The following is a 22,274-nucleotide window of genomic DNA, read 5'->3' as shown; positions in this document are numbered from 1 at the left end:
GATACTCATGACTATGGGAGTCAGGTACATGCCTATCCTATTACACCTTCCGGAAGATATCAGTGTCAATGTCCAGCTTCATGTTTGAGTGGTAAGTTCTGTTTGCCACTTAGATTGTGTTATCCTGCTTCCCTGGGTTCCATGTCCAAATCTGAGCTAAAAAAAAAAAAAAAATCCCACTGAAAGAACGCCACAGATTTCACTTATTGAGTGTAACCAGCTATTACTATGTAAATGAAATAACCAGCCACTCAGGAGCAATTCCACCTCCATTGCTATCTCCAGGCATGCAGAAGTGAATGCAGGCAGTGAAATTGGCACAGTTCTGCTGTGCTAGAGAGGGGGCTGGTTCTGGATCTGGGCAGCCAACCAGGGGGCTGCACAGCCTCTGTGTCTCATGGAGGCCTGCTCTGGGTGAACTCCCTACATAGCTGTGCATGGTGTTGATGAGAAATAGCCAGAGAATCCAAGATCTACTCAAAACAGATGCCAGAGTGTCTTGGTTTGGGCACTGGGAGGTGGATCTGGCATGTAGTTATCCTGACATCTGCCTATCTTGCTTTTTTATGTACTAATCTAGAAATTAGATACATGCCAAACTCCACAAGAGGATAAACCCAGTTGAAATCTAAGGGAGACATACGGTTATCCTGCATTCTTGATTATGTTCAAAAAGTCACTGCTCTTCCTAGCCCATACCCTTTGACTTCGACTCCTCTCTAGCTCCTCATATCCAGGTTGTATCTACTTCTTGCAGATTCTTCCTGCATAATCCCTCTAAGATACGGCCTTTCCTATCCATCCAGACAGCTAAAGCTCTCATCCAGGCTCTCATCATCTTGTGTCTCCATTACTGCAACATCTTTTTCTCCGGCCTTGACAAATGCCATCTTGCCCTACTCTTAGCCATTCAGAATGCTACTACAAAGATCATTCTCCTAGCCCATCATTTTGACCACGTCACCCCTCTCTTGGCATGCTTCCAGTGGCTCCCTCTTCTCTGTCATATCAACCATAAGCCACTTGTCTTTGCTTTCAAGGCTTTTCATGGCCTACCCCCATTTTACCTATCACTCATTCAGTATCAAAAAGTTGACCACCTGCCTACGATCAGCCCATGAGGCCAGTCTCCATCGCCCATTTGTTAAATTGTCAAACAAGCACCTTCAGGCTTTTTCCCATGCTTGGAAACATCAACAAAGCCAGTTCATTGTTCTACTTCAGATCCCTCCTTAAAACTCTCCTTTGCCATGAAGCCTCCAAAAATAATCTTGGCAATGACTTAGGCTGTTGGTGTGTGGAAACAACTGCCTATTATGGTGATAAGTATTGTTTTATTGTACTCCCCCAGTAGTCGGTCTACATCCATCTGTTCTCTTTTGTCTTATATTTAGATTGTATGTTCTTTGGGTCAAGGGCTATCTTTTTGTTCTGTGTTGCACAGCACCTACCACAAGGGGGTGCTGGTCCATGACTGGGGCTCCTAGGTGCTACAGTAATCAAGTTATAATAAACAGTATTCTCAACAATAATCAAACATCATTTCCAGAGTGGCCCAGTTTCCTCTATACTTGCCTGCAAAACAGAAACGATAACGCAAGTGTCTGTTTCAGTGGTGATAAGTCCCTATGTTCACATAAGGCTCCCTGAAAAATGATTCTTCTTATCCAGTGGGCAGGGCCGGCACAACCCATTAGGCGACCTAAGCGGTCGCCTATGGCGCTAACATTTGGGGGGCGGCGACCACGGTGGCCGGATCTTCGGCCGCCCCGGTCGTCATCGGTATTTCCAGGGCGGGACCTTCCGCCTCCTAGGGCAGCAAAAAAGCTGGCGGCGCTCCTGCCAGTGGGGGATATATTTATGAGTTCTACCATTTAAACAAAAGCACTTCATAAATGCCATCAATGTGGGAGGCAATAAGCATAAATGTAACTGCACATTGCTTCAAACGATTAGACTGTATGTTCCTGGGGGGGGAAAAAACACTGGGAGAGACCCTAAGGTGGAGTAAATTGCAACGGGGCTATGACAACTTATGAGGATCTGCCTCATACAGCACATTAATAGTTGGTTGACTCCTATAGGCATTGTCAGGCCATTAATGAAATGGATGTTATTAAAACCTTAATCTGTAGTGGGGGTAAAACCTTGAGGTGTGCACATATTTGGTATCAGAATTTCAAACAGGAGTTCCCAGGCACCCACTCCAGAACATCACTGCTCCATTTATTTACTTCTTTTAACAGAGTTTTAATTAACAGTTATAAAATAGTTATAACCTAGAAATGAAGGTTTCTTTATGAAATGGCACATTACAAAGATTGATTTAACTCGGCCAGACCAGTGACACTCAGTGATTCAGGAGCCAAATTAGCAATCAACATTACCCAAAAGAGCCAAAGTAGTGTGAATTCATTGTTTCATTTTCTATAGTACTATTCATATTTAAGCAGTATGACAGGGGAAATATTGTAAGTAAGTCAATAACTTAGTGCAAGTTGATAACTTAATTGGTCGGTAGCATAGTAAAAGCATCCTGATTGGTTAATAATTAAATTACACAGTGTTTTAATATCATGGGCTGCAAAGAGCTGCAGGACACTCAGTGAAGAGCCACTTGGGCCAAACCCTCAGCCTGTGTAAATTGGTGTAGCTTCACTGAAGTCAATGGAACTTCACTGATTCACAGTGGCTGGGGATCTGACCCAGTAACTTTATCAGGGCTCTTGAACAGTTAGGTTGGTTGATTTATATTCGGTTACACTGGCTTTTGTCTTGCTGTTCTGGTGAAGTGAAATCTGTGGCTCTCGCGCCGAGTAGTCTGTTTCCTTGCTGGTGCTATTTGGGAGGGAGGCTTTTATCGAGTTTGAAACCATGCATTCCTTAAGCACCCTCTTGTGGTAATTTTAAGTGATTGAACTCTGAGCTTTTACCATACATACTGGGCCAGATTTTTCAAGTGCTCAGAACCCACAATTCAGGCAAGATTTTCAGAAGCACTCAAGCTCCCACGTATAGACCTAAATAAGGGTCAGATTTTCAAAAGTGCTCCACAACCAGCAGTTCCCCATTGCAACACGCCTGGCCGGCTTGCAAAAAAGCTCCACACAGAAACTGTGAAGCTCTTTAGAAACATCTGCCCACTTATTCTTATTATTTGTAATGCGGCATGGGATTCACTCCACTCACTGTGGTAACACTTCCTTTTGGCTCCTCTCAGTATTAGCTCACCACTGGTTTAATGCCTCCTTTCGTGGTTTCTCAGCCCCCTTGTCCCAATCGCTCACTTGACAGCCTTTCTCATACTCTATGAGCTACAGCACTTCCTTTCCATGGCTTGGCTTGGCCCCTCCACCCCCTTCAGGGTATCAAAGTCTCTCTAACCAAACTGCCTCAGTCAGTCTTCAAAGTCCACTGCCCGGTCCATGTCATTCCTACAGCGGTAGGTAGGGGAACCCAAGCCTGCCCTCTACACTGGGTTCCAGCCTAGAGACCCTACAATCAGCAGCTAATGCCCACACAGCCTCACCTGTATTCCCTAGGCTTCTCCTTTCTCTCAGCACACACACACCCTCTTTCTGTGCTCTTCTTTCTGGTTTTATACAAGCCCAGCCTCTTCCTACCCAACTGGGCTTCAGGTTCAGTTAGGGTTGTATAATGAGCCTACACCTCACCAAGGTGCAGCCCATCCTGTCAAATAGCCTCTTCTTGAGCCATTTTCTCAGTCATGGATCAGGACTCCCATTGTGTTAAATGCTGAACAAACACAGAACAAAGAGACAGTCTCTGCCCCAAAGAGATAACAATTTAAGTTATTTCATTACCTAAATAGGAGCAGGGCTCTTTGAAAAGTCTGGCCCAGAGATCTGAAATCCGCCTTTCTATAGTTACATGTGACTATCTTTGACTAACCTGCAAAAGAGTTGGATCCAGCAAAAAACATTTGCAGCCTTCCAAGCCCCACAAGTCCTTGCGTGGATGTGGATGCTGTGACAGACAAACCTGTTCAAAGACCCTGAAAGACCAGAAACTACAAACAAATCAGTTCTGTGAGTGTGAGCTATGGAAGTGGGTAGGCAATAGACAGTTCATGCAAATAACCTCCCTGCCTCCCACACTCAGCTACTTGTGTGGGTTTATTTACCCCTCTGGAAATACATCATAGAAACAATTTCAGAAGCAATTAAAAAATAAAAAAGCCCGACAACAGGCTGGTACTTTCCTGGGAGAATCCCTCTCTACATTAACTCTTCAGTAAAATGCAGGGGGGTTGTTTGTTTTAAGAAGCTGTTTGAAGTCCTTGAAATTATTTTTGATCACCTTTAATTGTGGGCAGAGGATTACACACCCACCCTCTATAATGCAGCAGAGAAGAGCACATTTGTGTGCTGGGATAGCCAAAGTAAGAGAGAAGTAAAGCAGAGAACAGGCATGTTGTTTGAGTGGTGAGTTTATAATCAATATTCCCACTAGGCCTTTATAGAAAAACGGCAAACCGTACTCTCTCTTCTCTCATTACATTGGGTTGAATGAGTTTAAATGAATGAAGAATCTGGTCAAATTCTGCTACAAATTGACCATTTCTGCAGTAGTTCTCAGGACAGTGCTTAACATAAATAAGGCTGCATATTTCTGCTGTTAGAGGTGTGCCTAAAATGAGTGCTCAATCACAGATTAATGAACAAAAATAATTATGGTACTTCGATGTGGGCAAACTAGCTCTCTAGTGGAATGGCTTGCTGACCTAATTGCTTTCATTCATATAAACATCTGATGATACAGATGGAGATGGATAAAGTGTCTGTGTGCAGTAGTAAAGAAACCAACAAGGATGGTTCCCGCTGTCCCCCTGGCATGTTGATGTAGGCCCTCTGCATATTTTAAAATGGATCTTAATTATACATTAAGCTGATGGTTTCAGGATGCTACAGCTTCTCTCTTTTTCCAACTCACACTGGGTGTAAGAAGCCTTTGTAAAATCATTTCATTTCCTATGAATGTATAAGACAGTGGCAATGAGAATTTAGGCAGGCATCCCTAAGATCAGATTTCAGAGTAGCAGCCGTGTTAGTCTGTATCCGCAAAAAGAACAGGAGTACTTGTGGCACCTTAGAGACTAACAAATTTATTAGAGCATAAGCTTTCGTGGGCTACAACCCACGAAGAAGTGGGTTGTAGCCCACAAAAGCTTATGCTCTAATAAATTTGTTAGTCTCTAAGGTGCCACAAGTACTCCTGTTCTTCTTTTTCCTAAGATCAGAGACTCTCCGGGGCACCAGCCTCGACAGCTATAGAGAGTTCCACTCGCAGCAGAACTGGTGTGCAGGCAGGGACGGGGTTTGGGAAAGCCTCATAGGTGAAGTCTAAATCTGTTAGTCTTTAAGGTGCCCCGGACTCCTTGTTGTTTTTGTGGATACAGACTAACACGGCTACCCCCTGATACTTTCTACCATGTGTGTGGCACAGAGGCCAGCTGCATGGAGGCCCCTGGTATGCTACTATGGAGTGGGTGTTTGGGGACAGGTGGTGGCATTGTGTGGCTCTCCAGTCCTTTTCCACTCTGTGGGAGATAATGGGCATATGGGTCACAGAGGCTGGAATAGTGGCTCTGTGGCATTCTTCCTCATTTGATCCCACATGGATCCTGGGTACACAGCCATGCATCAGACAAAAGATTTGGATCTTTCTGTCTATTTGTTCTGCATGCTCAAAGAATGGCACGCATAAGGATGGGATATTTTTTCAGGAAGACACATGGAGAATTAACTATACAGCTCCCATGTCTATTAAGTATAGCGGTGACACGTACCTCTCACTGAACTATGGAAATGTGCTCCTTAAAACACTGCTGTAAAGCACTTCCTAGCAATATGCAACTCTGCAGTTTCTGTGTAAGGCAACTTTAGAGAAATCGATCTATAAGAGACATCAATAATTCACCTAAAAGCAATATTCATAGAAGCATAACATTAAATGGAGGCACTATAGGGCATAGCAGAATATTTTTCAAGTAGATATTCAGAAAGGAGGGGATCTGGTCTTCTTTTGATGAGACAGGAATTTTCACAGCAAGCCAGCACCTCAAGTGTTAAGAGTTTGGAAGACCAGGTTTGTTGTGGTTCAATGGCTTAGCCTGACTTTGGATCAGATACTGGTAATTGTACTGGGTGGCAGACGTGTTCAGATACTATTTGGATGAGGGTCATCACTCACATATCTATAAAATTGCAAAAGAGATGTGGGTGGGTGGACTGGTTGGTTTCAAGGCCAGAGCAGCCAAGCAGAAGTGGCCTGGGGCCTTCTGCCTGGGAAGGGCAGAGGAAGGCAGAATATCTTTGGTAGACAGAGGAGAAGCACATACCACCAGTGGCACTTAGTGCTGCCTTGAAAAGGTCCAGCATGGACTGCCCTGCTCTATCATCTCTATGTGCCTGGCTGCTAGCAGGTGTGCAGGACGGCAGGATCCTGACCATGCCCCTAGCCTGCACTCCCAGAGGTTGCTGTAGTGAGTATTTTTTCTGAGTGTGCACGGAAAGGCTTCCTGCACAAAAGCACACAGACTTTTAGTTTTAAGACTACCACACATCTCGTTTTGTAGGTAGATGGTCTTTTTGTCCTTGGGGATTTGTAAGGAAAGTTGGACATGTTTTGGGGTTCTTTTCCCTCAGGGTTTTTGGCAACCAGCAACTTCCAGGGATGGCCTGCGTTGGCTGGTGGAGAGGATTCTTTTGATCTCCAGATTGACAACATGGTAGTCCAGGCAGGAAAGTGGTGTGCTTCCCCATATTTCTGAGGCTAGTCTGTGACCGTCCAGATGGCTGGAGGACTGAGGCAGCTTGTGAGAAAGCCATACTTATCATACTGGCCAGGAAATCCTGGACCAGCATGATGTGGCACCGTACAGCTAGATTTAGATGAGTGGCCGTGGAATAACTTTTTAAAGAAAAAATACAAAAACTGTAATCACCCGCAGCCACAGATTTTATGAACAGGTGGAAATGACATGAAATGGCAACAAAATTCACAGAACAGCCAGCCACTGCTCTTTTTTCATTCAGATTTCAGTACTGCTGGGAGATTCGTTGTGGACAGTGGTTGCTTTTAATAGCGTCTCCCTGGACTTGAACCCACCACTTTTGCAGAAATACCACTGTTTCTGTGAAGAGTATACATAGCTATGTTCTCGCTCATAGTTGGTGGAGAGCAGGAAGATAGTTGGGGAGCAAACTCATATGGTGCTTCTAGATTCAGAAATGACAGCACCTGAGCTCCTGCATCCCATCACTAGCAACGTCATGAGCATTAACACAAGCAGAAGGTATATCGCAACTTCTTGCCCAATACCTCTGTACCTTCTTCCACACAGCCCTTATGCATGGGATGAATTGCTTGAGCTGATCTGCAAGGCTCCTTTATCCTGTCCACATTGAAGCCCCTCTTGAAGCCTCACTTCTGCTGTGTTGTGTATGATGAATTGCAGTGACTTGAATAAAAATGGTCTATTGTTGGACCTCTATCTCCTTCTCTGTCTGTTTTTGGATGGTAAGCTCCTTTGAACAATGACCACCCAGTCTCGAATGTTTGGAAAGAGTCAAACACATCTTGGGCAGTGTCATAAATTAAAAAATGATAATAGTGTTAGAGGAATGTCTCACTCTTTACTATGAAACCAACCCATTCTTATGTACTGATGGCAGCTGCTTTTGCGGGGGATGAGAGTGCAAGCTCTTTGGGGCAGGGCCCATCATTTTGTCCTGTGGTTGTACAGCCCCTGGCACAATGGGGCTCCGATCCATGACTGGGGCTTCCAGGCCACTACTGCAATATAAATAAATAATAATAATAAAATATTTTAATGCAAGCTAAGGCTTTTTACCCTATGGCTTAAAAAAAGAGAAAAATTCCTTCCCTGTGTTTGAAATGAGCACTGACTTATCTAGCCAATAGAAATTAACCCTGTTACCGGCATATGGCTTTATGGATAATCTCCTTTTAGGGTGAAGTTCAAGCTGCACAGAAAGCCAGCACAAGCCCACACATCACTTAAGCCTGATTTTGAGGGCTCAAGTGGGACTGAACTGGTACATAGGCCATGTGCCAGGCCCTCTGCTAGGTTCACCATATAAAGCGGATACCCTTCATAATCCAATAGTCAGATGAGATGCTTTTCCATTAGTATCCAACATGCTGGGCATTAGGGGTGCTGTGATGCCCACAATATCCCTTGGGGATCCACAATATGCATATTTATAATAGGCTAACAGCTAGTTGCTAATTTCTGTGGTTTAGGGATCTCACTTTAAAACTTCTTATGCTGATGGTGTCATATCAATAATAAGATGAATAATTAAAACCTTTCCAAGAGGTAGGGATAGATTTGTCCTTTTGAACTTAGGTTTTTGGCCAGGGGTCGGCAACGTTTGGCACATGGCTCGCCAGGGTAGGCACCCTGGCGGACCGGGCCAGTTTTATTTACCTGCTGACGCAGCAGGTTCGGCCAATCGCAGCCCCCATTGTCCCGGGACGGCGAACTGCGATCGGCCGAACCTGCCGCGTCAGCAGGTAAATAAAACTGGCCCAGCCCGCCAGGGTGCTTACCCTGGCGAGCTGCATGCCGAACGTTGCTGACCCGTTTTTGGCTAACCAAAGTCGTGTAAAGTTGCCACCTCTTTCTAATAGCTTACTGCATATGTCAAAGTGCTGTACAAAGGTTAATTCCAGAGAAACAACTTTCTGCTATCTTTGGGGGTGAGCATCTTTGTTATAAAATGAAACTGTTGGACTGAGCTAGCCTCATCTACACTAACATTCTGTTCACTGCATTAATTCTGCAGTGACTTGAGTATTAGTAGAACTATGTTAATCCCTTTGTTTATTTGGAAACCCAGAGCTCCTGCATTGCTTCTCAGCAATGTTTTATTAGCAGAACCTTGGAGTGAGGTCTCACATTCCAAACACTAACATCAATGCATTGATCCATATGTTTGTAACAGTACCATGAAGCAAAATTAAACTATATTCATCCAAATAACTGAACCAAGTACACTTAGTAATGCTGTATCCTTTGCTTTGGTTTGTTTGCACCTCATTACCTGCAATGGATCTTCTGTTCACTGGCAAGAATTGCTGCACTGAATCTGCCAATGGCAGATATTTCTGCTTCTTGAACTAATTCAGAAAGGGGTTCAAGTTAGTGAACAGAAAAGGCTGAAGATGAAGAAATTCTGTTCCAAAACAGCGCCTCTGTCAGTCCTAGGCAGGAGGTGCTGTCTTAACTCAGGCGATTTGGGCATTGGGTGATGCAGGAGAGAAAGGGAAAAGTCCATCACACACCTCCTGTTTGCAGAAGCCTTGGGCTCCCTCCAGCAGTGCAATTATTTCAAAGAATTGGGGTAAGGAGACCGGGAGTGATAATGCATTAATGCAACAAGCTTCGTAACAAGGTGAGTGGTGGAGGGACAAGATTATGTTTTTCTCACCAATCCCACTCCAGTGGTTGCACCTTTACTTCCCTCTGGCCTAATGCTATTTTTTCTAGGCTGCCTAATGGCTTTCTACCTTGCCAGTGATTTCAGGGGCAGATGACTGACTAGCTTTCAGTGAACTACTCCCTTTCCCATTGTCTATTCATTGGGGGAGGAGGGCAAACTGGTTGGCATTTTCTGGGTGCACGTGGTCTGCCTCTCTCCCTCCCATTGCATCCTGCATGGTTGGGTAGCATGGGACTGTACATTGCTGCAGTTGGTAGAAAGCACGGAGCAGTACAGTTGGAACCGACAGCCAAGGAATCAACCATGGGACCAGACCCAGGGGGCAGGAAAGACCCAGCAGAGAAGTCTAGGCCAGCACTGGGACTATGGCAGTGGATGCCAAATGCAACAGAGACACTAACTCATCACTCTAAGCTCACACTATAGAGAGACTGAGGTTGGAGCAAGTTGGATTTTGAATCGGTCCGTGGCTGATCAAGGTGATTGTTACTGATAAAACTGTCTGTACTGATAATGAAACTGAATGATTCCTGGTTAAATTCCTGCCCCCCCCAAAGCCAATAAGAGGGGTCTGCACTGCAACAGGGATCTGGTGCCCACTGTTAGTAAGGGGAGCCCCTGCTTGGCAAGAGGCATTTTCTGAGTGCACGTGGCCTACTTCCTCAACCTCTCTTTTTCAGACCTGGACCCAGAAATGTTCCCTTGGATCTTAATGCAGCTTCTGTTCCTGTGCATTTCATAGACTCAGATGTTATAAAGCCAGAAGGAACCTACGTGACCTCCTGCATAACATACAAACTTGATTTAAAAATTTCTAGTGATGGAGAATTCACCAGAACCCTTAGTAAGTTGTTCCAATGGTTAATTACCTTCACTGTTAAAAATTATACTTTATGTCTAGTCTAAGTTTGTCTAGCTTTAACTTCCAGCCACTGGATTTTGTTATACTTTTGTATGCTAAATTAATGGGCCCTGTAATATCAAATTTCAGTTCCTTATGTAGAGAGACAAAAGGTGTGTTAGGGAATATCTTTTATTGGACAAGATTCTGTTGGCAAGAGAGACAAGCTTTCGAGCCACTGAGAGCTCTTCTTCTGGAATTGGAAAAGTTCTCCCCTCCCGCCTCATTTCTCTAATATCCTGGGACTGACATAGCTACAACGACAATGCGTAGTTCTTCATGTAGGTAGTTATAAACTGAGCAAGTCCCCCTTAACATGCTCTTTGTGAAGCTGTGACATAGAGGCCCATTGGTGCTAGCTGGCAAAGCATTCAGTGTCCTGTAACAGCAATTCCTAACTGGCCTGACAAACTCACTACACCAAGCATACCACTTGCATAGTATTTAATTGATAAAGACTATTATGTAAGGTCTTAAATGAAAGTCAGTGCCACAGTGGTGATGAATATCCTTGTGAAATGTATGTACTGCTACTATGTAAGGAGTCATGTACATATACTGGCTATATGTTCCTAAGGTCTCTATTAAGGCAGAGTTGACAAACAGGTTTCTGCCAGATAAAGGAGGTTTATTCACCTTTCCTGACTGGTCAGTACATGAAGTAAGCATTGTAAGGTAACACAGTGGAAAGTCATTTACAATACATACAAAGACAACAGGAAGATGTGAAATCAACTGAAAAAAACAAGCGACAGGGGTTCTACTGTCTCTGAGGACAGACAATGAACTTTTGGGATATAAGGCAGAGGCACAGAGACACCCCTTTATTCTGAACCTCAGAAGTAATTGGGCAGCGTGATTACATTAATGAAAACAGGATCTGAAACAGGCTCAGTTGAAACGCTGAAAAGGACATTTGGGCTGAGATCAACTTGAACTTCCCCATGCTGCGCACTGAGTGCTCGCTAATTAAGTCCAGCAGTGGGAGTGGAGCCGAGATGGCGCTAGGCTGGTGGGGGTGAGGAGACATCAGGGCCGAGGGGGAGCACCAGCCCCTGCCACGTGCAGTGCACTGGGCGTGGCTTTGAACAAGGGCCCTGCAGGGGCTGCCTTTGCCCAGGGCTGTACTCTCTGCTCCTCTCTGGGGGCTGTGGTGCCAAGGAAACACTCCTCATCACTGCCCCGCCCTGGGCTGGTGCCTGCTCTGCCGGGGTCTGGAGCAGGTGTGTGCAGCGCCGGGGGGTGAAAAGCTCATCAGGCTCTGAAAACCATGAGAGTGGCTGAAAAATGCCAGCTTGGAAATGCTAAGCACAGCTCGTCCCTCTGGGGCTGTGAGCTCGCCTGGCTCCAGCTTCACATCCCAGCCCCCAGGGCTAAAACATATTAAAGTTTGAAATGGAAGCCAGGGTTCTCCCAGGATCTCCTGACTCCGGATGGATGGATCTAGACTGTTCTCAGTGGTACCAGATGACAGAACAAGGAGTAATGGTCTCAAGTTGCAGTGGAGGTGGTTTAGGTTGGATATCAGGAAAAAAAATTTCACTAGGAGGGTGGTGAAGCACTGGAATGGGTTACCTAGGGAGGTGGTGGAATCTCCTTCCTTAGAGGTTTTTAAGGTCAGGCTTGACGAAGCCCTGGCTGGGATGATTTAGTTAGGGATTGGTCCTGCTTTGAACAGGGAGTTGGACTAGATGACCTTCTGAGGTCCCTTCCAACCCTGATATTCTATGATTCTATTTAGAGAAAAGTTTAACCTGTTAAGTTTAGGCTCTAGGAATCATGTTATGAATTTGTTTTATACATAACCCTTCTGTTTCCATTATCCTTACTCACTCTCTCTTAAATCTTAGCTAATAAACTTATAATTGTTTTCACTATAAATATACCTCAGTGCTGTGTTATTATATAAGGAGCTGGTTGAATCACACAAGTTGGTGTGTACACTGTTCCTTTGGGGACAGCAGATCTGGTGTTACTGAGAGTGTTCAGTGGATAGGGGATGAATATTACAGGGGATTGCTTCAAAGTGGCTCAGGGACTAGGGTGCACCTATTGTTAATGTGCAAGATAAAGTAAGGGCAGCATAGCCCAGAGGAGAGTGTTTGGGTAGCTAACAAAGTGGAACTGTTAGGGACCTGACACTCAGTTAAGCACAAGCAAGTCTTTCTCTAGCTAGAGGCAAGGGAGTAACAAGCTGACTCCCAGTTCTGGGCATCCCAACAACCATCACATAAGCTAAACCGATTGAGCTCTATTAGTTTTTTACTATACGGCTTGTTTCTCATCCTTTAAATCATTATCATGGCTCTTCTCTGAACCCCCTCTAATGTATCAGAATCCTTCTTAAATTATGGGCACTAAGAGTAGACACAGTATTCCAGTATCAGTCACACTTGTGTCAGATATAGAGTGACATATCCTCCCTACTCCTACTTGATATTCCCGTTTATACATCCAAGGATCACATTAGCCCTTTTGGCCACAGTATTGCTCATGTTCAGCTGATTATAGAGGCACTGCTTCCCTAGATAGAGTCTCCCATCTTGTAACTATGGCCTACATTCTTTCTTCCTATATGTATACATTTAGCCATATTAAAATGCTTGAGCCTGGCTTACCAAGTGATCCAGATAACTCTATCAGGTGACCTGTCCTCTTCATTATTTACCACTCCCTTAAGCTGTGTGTCATGTGCAAATTTTATCCGTGATAATTTTACATTCTCTTCCAGGCCATTGCTAAAGCATAGAGCTGGGAACTGATCCTTGCAGGACACCAGAAGGAACACACCCATTCTGATTCTCTGTTTACAATTACATTTTGAAACCCATCAGTTAGCCAGTTTTTAAATCCATTTAATTTTTGCTTTGTTGATTTTGTATTGTTCTATTTTCTTAGCCAAAATGTCGTGTTGTACCAACTCTAATGCCTTACAGAAGTCTATTACCTCAACACTATTACCTTTATCAGTCAAACTTGTAATCACATAAAAAAGTCAAGTTAGCCTGACAAGGTCTATTTTCTATAAACCCACATTTTAAAATGTCCATACTGACTGGGCCTGACTATCCCAAAGTGCACTTCAGTATGCAGAGATATTCATGCTCATGTGAGAATGGGGAGCATTGAATACTACAGTGCATTTCCGAACAAAAACAAGCCAAATCCTCCAGTTGTTAGAACGGAATTCTGCAAGGTACTGAGTGCTTTCAATTTCCATTGATTTGAAAGTGCTTCGGTCTTTGCAGGACTAGGATCTCAGTCCTTACTCGCACACTATTCCCATTGGAGTCAATGCCTCAGGCAAACTGTAGCAGAGTCATAATCTGTCCTTGTATAATTTCTATAAAATACTTACAAATACCTATCATTTGCATCAGACTTGTTGAAAAAGAAAAAGCTTGAACCTGGCTAGACATTGTGTTACATGGACTTGGATAGTGGCGCATTTAATACTTGAAAGTACAGTATATTGAATGTAATGGAGTTTGATTGAAGAGCATCTAAATAGCAGATCCGTTGACAAAATAATGGACGGTTATATGCAGGAAGAGTTATCATTGATTATCTAAAAGCCTCTCTGTGTACAAAGAAAGGACTTTCTAATTTGAACTTTTGTAATCAAAGAAAACCAGATGAACTACAAATGGTAATATACATTTATTGGCATTGGATTAATTAAATCTTGCAGGTTTGCCCAAAAACCTTTTCAAGTGTCATCTCTAGAGCAATGTGTATTTGCACTAATGAAAGAAATGGAATTCAGAAATGGCCTTTAGAAAATGCGTAAGTTGTGCAGTCCATTAATATGAAAAGGAAATGCAGACTGCAAAAATCTCTTTCAGTGCTAGTAGCATTAACTCAATTTGGACTAGTTTGTGGTTATCACAGTTTGCTTTTAAGCATTTGAGCCCAAATATGTAACACAGTGACAGCAGGGAAATGCTTTAGATTAAGCAGCTAATGTAAAAATCATTTACTGAATATATTTTTATCAAATTCTCTCTTTGCTGCAAGCTCCGAGCTTGATACTTCAAGTGGCTGAGGATGTCCTGGGAATTGTGAAGCCATCTTTGGTCCTACTGAATATCAATGGGACTGAAGGATTCAGCACACCTTATAGGACTGAGGCTGAAATTTGAGAAGCAGATGACAAAATCATAGAATCACAGAAGATATGATTGGAAGAGACCTCAGGAGGTCATCTAGTCCCTAGGACAAGTCATGCCACCACTATGATTACAATCCTGTGATGTGAAAATGCGGTAGGCTTTCTTGCTAATTAACACTGAACTACAAAAGATACACATGAGCAATTTTCAAGTGTTTTAAGGGTGCATTTGTGTAAGACCAAAAAGAGCAGATTAAACAGCAAAAAGGATTTCTAGGTCTATTGCCTAAAAATGATATACCGGTCCAGTGAAAAATAAATAAATAACAGTCAGTCATGTAGTCTGTCGTACCAGGGACTAAGCCCTGAAGAGCCAGCTGAAGATCAGAATGCAGCTCCCAGTCCTTGCTTCCCTAGCAGATGGGCCAAGCTGGGATGAACACACCACACCTTGGAGCTCCACAACGGACCACAACCGAGGAGCTAGCTTACAGATTTTAAGGCCAAAAGGAATCATTATGATCAGCTAGTCTGCTCTCCTTCACAGCAAAGGCCATAACATGTCAGCAGCTGCTAGCTCAATATCTTGTGGGGGTACTAGAGGATTTCCAGGCTTTGTTTAAAGCCTTACAAGAGATGGAGAATTTACCACATCCTTTGTAGCCTGTTCTAGTTACCCTCACTGTTAAAAATAGCAAAGGACAGTGATAGTGCTCATCACTTTCAGTGTCTCAGAGTGAGGGATAAGAGCGAGAGTTTTGGTTTTGAAGGTTAGATGTGCTTCCAGAAAAGTCACTAGCGTGGGGCTAAAAATTGGGTGAGAATTGGGCAAGGACTTCATGGTTTGGCCTCAGACAAAATCCTTTACAGTTAAAGAAAATAACCAATATAAGGTGGCCTAGACAGCAGCTTAATGCATCAGTAGGAGAGATGGACTTATTCTGCAGACCTGCCGGAATGACCCTTGTCCCAGCACTGTCTGCCTCTGATAAATTATAGGTCTCTCCCCTTCATTCCTGGTGGAATGTCCCATATCACATACATGTCCTTTATTTACACTGTGCATCTTTTCATCTGTTACTGGGAAATTTGCTTCCACTGTGCCAATGAAAAACAAAAACTGAAGTTCAGTACAAGAAACTTTAAACTGCAATTTAGTCCAGTAGATACATACAGTAGCTGGTCATCTGTGTGCATTACAGCTCTCCCTGATCAATAGTAATTCAGTGCTATAGCATGCTGTATCATCATCTGACAGATATTTTAAGACTTGATTAGTCGTAGGCTCTTTCCAGGGCCCATTGGGACACTACTACAGTGTTCAGTTATAAAGTCCTCCTTCTGAAAGCATGAAACAGAGGATTTCTCATTTCCCAGCTAGGAGAAGCTTCACTGAAACGCCAGAGATTTCTCACGTCCCTGTTTCTGAAACCTCTAGCTGATTTTTTCCAAACGGAGTCTTGAGGATGGAACTCAGATCTCGTCCCCAGCAAGACAAAAAGATGTGCACAAAAGTGTTTTGGGTGGTGTTTCCTCATGCCTGCTTCATCTCTTCTTTAGTGATCTATGCTTTTCTGGGGGCTGTCATGTTTTCTCACATTGAGGGTAACAGAAATTGCAATGAAAATAAAGACTATAAGGATTTTATGCTGAATCTGTGGAACCTCTCACAAAATTTTACAGGTATGTGCAGTAATAGAAAAATGACTTTGCTTACAGGGTATTACTGATCCCCTTGTCATTCAAATTAGATCTCTTAACTTGTGACTATATACTTCAAAATAATGAAGGGTAAGCTTGGAAGCAGCTTTTCCTTACGTTTAGAGAGTGTATTTATTTGCTTTGATTATGATTTCCAGGCTGTAAGCTTCCACGATCCCTATGTGAATGTTTGACCAGATTTTTGTAGTGCTTATCTACTTCTCTTTGTCTTGCATCACTGGAAAGATTTAAAGTTACCCTGGGTAGCAAAACAGTGACCGAGATTGCTTAGCTATTGTAACAAGCTCAGTTCATCCCTCATGGGGGTCTCCGTTAGTCGCCTGGCAATAGAAGGTCAGCCTGCTGCCTCACAAAACAAAAACATAACAGTTCAGAGAGTCAAAGAAAAGCTGGATCCTAATAATCATTTATGTGAAGGATGGTCCAAGTACAGGGGATATAATGTCAGGATGGCAAAGAAAGAGAGGGTGGTGGGGACTGGGGTGGTAGCACTTATTCATTGTCTACAGCAGACTAACTAGATAAAAGAGCTTTTAGTGAATGGTCACTGGCTCTTTCTGAGGGCTTGTCTACACTTAAAAATTTACCAAAATAGCAACTCCAGAATAATTATTCCAGACCAGTTATTTATTTCAGTATAAACCCTCTGTGGACACTTATTCCAGAATACGAGTGCCTTTTTTCAACTGAGCTTACTGTATTTTGGAAGTGATTTTTATCAGGGAGGGATTACAGGGGTAAGTCACACTCCAAAGATGCCTATATGTGCAGGCTATAGGAGTAGCTGCTAGAGATAATGCATTTGATATTTATCCACAGGTAGGGGCCATGGGTCTCAGCAGTAGACCACAAATCTGTTTATCTTTCGATTACAAATTGTTTTACTTTCTTAAGTAAAAGACCATGCTGGTTGCACCTCTTTTCCCTCTTACCGCCGTCTCCCCCAGTTCAGTTATTCAACCAGAAGAAGAATAAACCAGGTACTTAAAAGAAAAGAGCTGGATGTCATGAAAGAGAGAGGTCAAATTTTGTGTCATTCTCTCTTTGGTATATCTTCTATCTTTCTCTTTTTTAAAATTACCCAGTTTCTTTGTCCTCATTTTTTAATGCTTTCACCCATCAGCCCACCCTCCTCTGTTTCTTCACCACAGCTACTAGCCTGACTCTACTTACGACATGGGCAAAGATAGGTTTGTGTGTGGATAGGTTCTTCTTTTAAAGTAACAGAGCCAGATCCTCAGCCGGCATAATGGAGTTAGGCTGATTTACAGCAGCTGATGGGGTGGCCCAGAGTCTTGAAGCAGTTACCACATGCTATTTTGTTATTGTAACAGAAAATATGACAGAAAACGAGAAGATATTTAAGAAAAGAGTCCATGACCTGCTTATCAAAGCTAAGTTGGAATGGTTTGACGATCCAAAAGAACGATGGTCTTTCCTTGGGTCTCTCTTTTTCTGCTGTACTGTGTTCACAACAGTGGGTAAGTTCTGAGGTAAAGGACACTTAACATTTGATGCTAATCACTGCATTTAACTCATGGGTTTCATCCAATGAATTCACAAAGGAACAACATATATTTGTAGTGAGTAGTTTGGGTTAAAATGTTATCCAGTGCTCTCTAGACCGGTATATTCTAATGCATTTTAGCACTTAGATTGCTGTAATTGCACATGCAAATTAAATGCTCAGGTGCATGCACACATGGTCATCATGACCTAATGCAACTTTTTTGTAAAAAAGAACAAACAAGTTTTCTCTATTGTTTTGGTTCAAAACGTGTTCTTGCCCTCCCCACTGTTGTGTATTATGCTGGGTGTTGCCCTCCACCAGAGAGGTGGTGATCTGATTTTAAAGAGCTTCACAGTTGTTTAGGTTGAAAAGTGTGTTATAAATATAAGGCATTATAATTAATTCTTTCTTATGTATCCACCGAGGCATATTGAGAAGGGCTAGTCAAGCTTCTATAAAGTACTCCTGAAATTTTCCATTCCGGCTCCAGGTGTAGACAGATGACCTAGATACAAACAAAAATGACCTGTTCTAGTCCCTTCTCTACAACACTATGGGGTGCTACTTTCCATGTGCTTCTGCTGTTCTTCTTGACACCAGTTTCACCCGTTGGCAAGCGCAGGCAGTGACTAAGTCTTCCATATAGAACCACTCACTTAGAACGTGCATGCCTGAGACAATGACCAACACCACCTTTTGTGAGGGAAGGTCTGGAGGCAGCAAGCAGCAATCCAGAGAGGCTAACAAGGAAAGGGACAGAGACAGAAGATTTCTAGGGTGGACGTGTGTTTTTTTTTTTTAAAGACGGTAACATAGTCAGATATCCAGCTGAAACCTGTATTTATTCAACTGACCAAAATTCAGTTAAACTAAATATGGGTATGAAAAGTTATCTGACATAATCCTTCAGCATAAGATCTGACAGAATCCACAGTTTTCAAACAACATGCACATACTCATGCCTCTAAAAGTGCTTGGACTCAGAATTCATTTTTCTGTATAACCTCAGCTATACTCCTCCCTATTCAATTCTGCTATTAAGAAATCAGTTTCAAGATCTCAAGTTGCGTGATTAAAGTCTCCTTCCCACTCCTTAGACTACTTTCTTTGGTTACCCCTTTCTGCCCTTCCATGGCTGTTAATCTTCCTCTTTGTTACATTAAAAAAAAAATCCATCTGTTTTCTTTACAGCATAGAACCAGCATGTAATCACACCAGGGTGTTTATTATACATGGAATATCCTGCACCACTGGTTTTCTAGATATGACTGAACTAGCCCACAAGTACCTCTGCTTATGTAGGCAGCGGACGAGCTACAACCAGAGTGGGTGTGTCTACATCTGCACCTTTTCTTATGGGACTTCTGTGAGAGAGGCATCAGGATTTTATTTATTTATTTTACTGACTCAGGCAAAATCCCCCCTGACTACAATATAAGAGCTGATTTGTGGAATGGGTCTACATGGAAGTTTGGTTCTCTTTCATCTCTGCAATTTCATGTTCTTCCGCATATAATATTTTGCTATTGCAAATGATTTAAAAAGGAAGACAAACCATAGTTAAAACTAGAAACCATTAATTTCAATGGGGAGTTTTGCTTGAGTAAGGACCAAAGGACCAGTATGGACACATTTTGCTTAAACATCAAACCAAATTGGCTAAGGATATAATCTAGTAAGTGCTGTGGCTGATGCTATTTTTGGGGGGAGTGCAATGTAAGAGGGTCTCACACTAGGAATGCAAAATAGTTTCCTCTGTGGTGAAAAATGAGGACGAATAGGTAGCAGGTGCTAGTAAGTAGTAGTAAATATTTATGACAGGTAAATGTGTCCAAATCTCTTACATGATTTAGGACCTTAAGTCTTATTTTCAGAAGTGAGTTAGTCACTTAGAAGCATTCCTACTCCCCTCCTATGTGCTTGATCCAAAATAAGCCCTATTTGTTGACCTTCCCAGGAAGCTATAAACCACATCTGTTTGCTTAGGCTCTTTGGAAGGCCTAAGATGCTTGGGGGTCTAGAGGAGGTGAGGAGCCAGGGATATTCATTTTTGTTGTTGATTGAGAGCCATTTGTGTGGGGTGAGATCAGCTGTTGATTTGTTATTTGGCTGGATTATATCTGTAATAAATGTTAAAGCAACTATAACCTGTGATAGGCACTTTCATGTATATGAATCAAAAGGAAAAAAGAAATCACTCTCCACATATTAATTACAGTAATTAATCCTCACCATTTACCTCTGCAGAGTAATAATTAGCATCCCCATTTCACAGATGTGGGAATGGAGACACACAGGATAAATAAACTGCCAAAGGCCACATACTGAGTTAGTGGCAGAGGCTGGATTAGACCATAAAGACTATAACTATCTTTAGTAAGAATGAAGGTGACTTGGCAATTATACTCCAGTATTTGGTTTAATAATCTTAAAGACAGACCCCAAAATCGTCTAAGAGGAAACAGTGTTGACTAAGGAAGAGAAAAGCATTTTTTAAAAAGGATTCTTTATGCCTTTTTGGAGGACAGAGAACTTCCATTAAAAACTTTAATACAATTTCTCTCTGTTATCTTTTCCCTAATGGAAATGCATTAACTTAGGGTTAGGATTTTAACTTCACATCCAAAGAAGCAATGGCATAACTGCAGAAAAGGAGTCCTATGTCCTAATTTAATTTGCAGCTGAATATCTTACACTACCATTTTGTTACTTAAATTGATCATTTGGCAGTGGAAGTCTGGTAATATTTTTGCATTAGTTACATTTGATATCAGTACTTTTTAGATCACTAGAGTAAAGTGTTATTGGTTTCCAGCCATGCTCTTCAATGGAGAAAATGTGTGTCCCCTAAAGCCCAGTTTTACCACTCTCCATATGTCAAATGCAACTCCTGCCATTAAAATCAGATCTAACAAACTGTAAATAGTTTCAAATCATTGACAGTGACAATTATGATCAACAATGGCCCCGAGTCATAAGGTTTGAGGGTGCTGGGATTCATTGTTCCAAGCTATTAAACAGAATAACCAGTTGCAAAAATTCAGATTAGAATCCAGATCTGAATTTACCAAAATACAGGGAGTTTTGATCTGGTGTTCCATTCTGGGTCAATTTCTACGTATGAGTTACCACATGCAAAAAACTCTCTGCTTTCAGGTAAGTTTTATGGTTTGTGCATATGCTCTTTCAGAAGGAATACAGTGAAGGTCCTTCTGCTCCAAGTCAGACCCATGTACAAAGCCCCCAGCCTAAGAAGTTTTAAAAAGGATTGAGATAAATGTTAAAAAAAAAAAAAAAGACCACACAGACTATTGACTAAAATATCACCACACAAATTATTGACTTAAAACTGTATTACAAGTTCAATGTTTTGAATACAAAATAAATTGCAGTGTTCTATTTTTATTTTGTTTTTAGGTTATGGCCATAGCTACCCCGTAACAAAGGTTGGAAAATATCTGTGTATGCTATATGCATTATTTGGCATACCTCTGATGTTCTTGGTTCTGACAGACCTGGGAGACATCCTTGCAACTATCTTATCCAAGTCTTACAATAAATTTAGGAAACTTAATTCAAAAATGTTAGCCTCTAAACCAGCTAAACTGTGTTCTGGATGCATCTGTAAGAAAAACAATGAGATAAAAACTGGATCATCATTGCTTATGCAACACAAAATAGTCATCCAGGAACCTTTAAGTATCACGGAAGTGCTGAAAAGCCAATCCTCTGTTAAAAGGAAGTCACTGCAATACCAGAATGCTGAAATATTTGAAATGCTAATTGCAAGAGAAAATCAATACCTTATGCCACCAAAAATTAACAAATTTGAAAGATGGAGTTCATGTCCCGAACTAGACTCAGGGAAGATGACCTGTGTCATCGAAAACTTTGGCAAAGAACTCGAAAAGCTAGATGTGCCCATCTTGCTAATGGCACTAATTGTCTTTGCATACATCTCCTGTGCAGCCGCTATTCTTCCAAACTGGGAAAACCACATGGATTTCGAGGAGGCTTTCTATTTTTGTTTTATCACCTTGACAACAATTGGGTTTGGTGATATTCACTTGGAACATCCCAACTTTTTCTTGTTTTTTTCCCTCTATATTGTCATCGGTATGGAAATAGTCATCATTGCTTTTAAGCTGGGACAAGACCGATTGATTGGCTTGTACAAAAAGGTGATTTCATATGTTAGTAAGAAGACGTCACCACAGTATGAGAAGTATCCGCGTAAAAAATAGCCATCATTTCTCCCGGTCACATTCATTGGCGATTGCAATCAGATGAAATTGTTAGTGCGTTTTCTTCTCTCTGCTTTATGGAAGGCTTAGAGGGCGCCATATTTCCCCCTCATTTACATGAGCTCCACTTGTTCTGAAATTAGTAGGAACATGCTGTAAATTGGTGGAAGGCCTCAGGAGAAAATAGACAGGTGCAGTCAGCAAAGGTTTTCCTCAAGGGATAATATTTGTAACCAGAAAAAATAAAAAAACCCCACAACTAACATTTAAAAAACCCTCCCCGAGCCGGGAGTCA

At 42.2% G+C, this 22,274-nt stretch overlaps 1 protein-coding gene across 1 annotated transcript; it reads left to right on the top strand.

Annotated features, from left to right (window-relative positions):
• The first annotated feature begins 15,969 nt into the window (after positions 1-15,969).
• KCNK18 (potassium two pore domain channel subfamily K member 18) lies at positions 15,970-21,979 on the top strand. Its single transcript, XM_054033566.1, has 3 exons — positions 15,970-16,186; positions 17,560-17,706; positions 21,153-21,979. Exons 1-3 carry the CDS (start codon positions 15,970-15,972, stop codon positions 21,977-21,979), a joined length of 1,191 nt encoding a protein of 396 aa, XP_053889541.1.
• Positions 21,980-22,274: the final 295 nt, after the last annotated feature.

Source organism: Malaclemys terrapin, chromosome 7 (assembly GCF_027887155.1).
Source record: "Malaclemys terrapin pileata isolate rMalTer1 chromosome 7, rMalTer1.hap1, whole genome shotgun sequence".
Classification (NCBI taxonomy): domain Eukaryota; kingdom Metazoa; phylum Chordata; order Testudines; family Emydidae; genus Malaclemys; species Malaclemys terrapin.
This window is presented reverse-complemented; position numbering and strand designations above follow the sequence as displayed.

Excerpts from the sequence above, each read along its gene's own strand:
- KCNK18 (XM_054033566.1), top strand. The coding sequence starts at position 15,970 with ATGGAACTCAGATCTCGTCCCCAGCAAGACAAAAAGATGTGCACAAAA. Across the intron at positions 16,187-17,559 it reads CCTCTCACAAAATTTTACAG|AAAATATGACAGAAAACGAG; the intron begins GTATGTGCAGTA and ends TTATTGTAACAG. Across the intron at positions 17,707-21,152 it reads TACTGTGTTCACAACAGTGG|GTTATGGCCATAGCTACCCC; the intron begins GTAAGTTCTGAG and ends TTTTGTTTTTAG.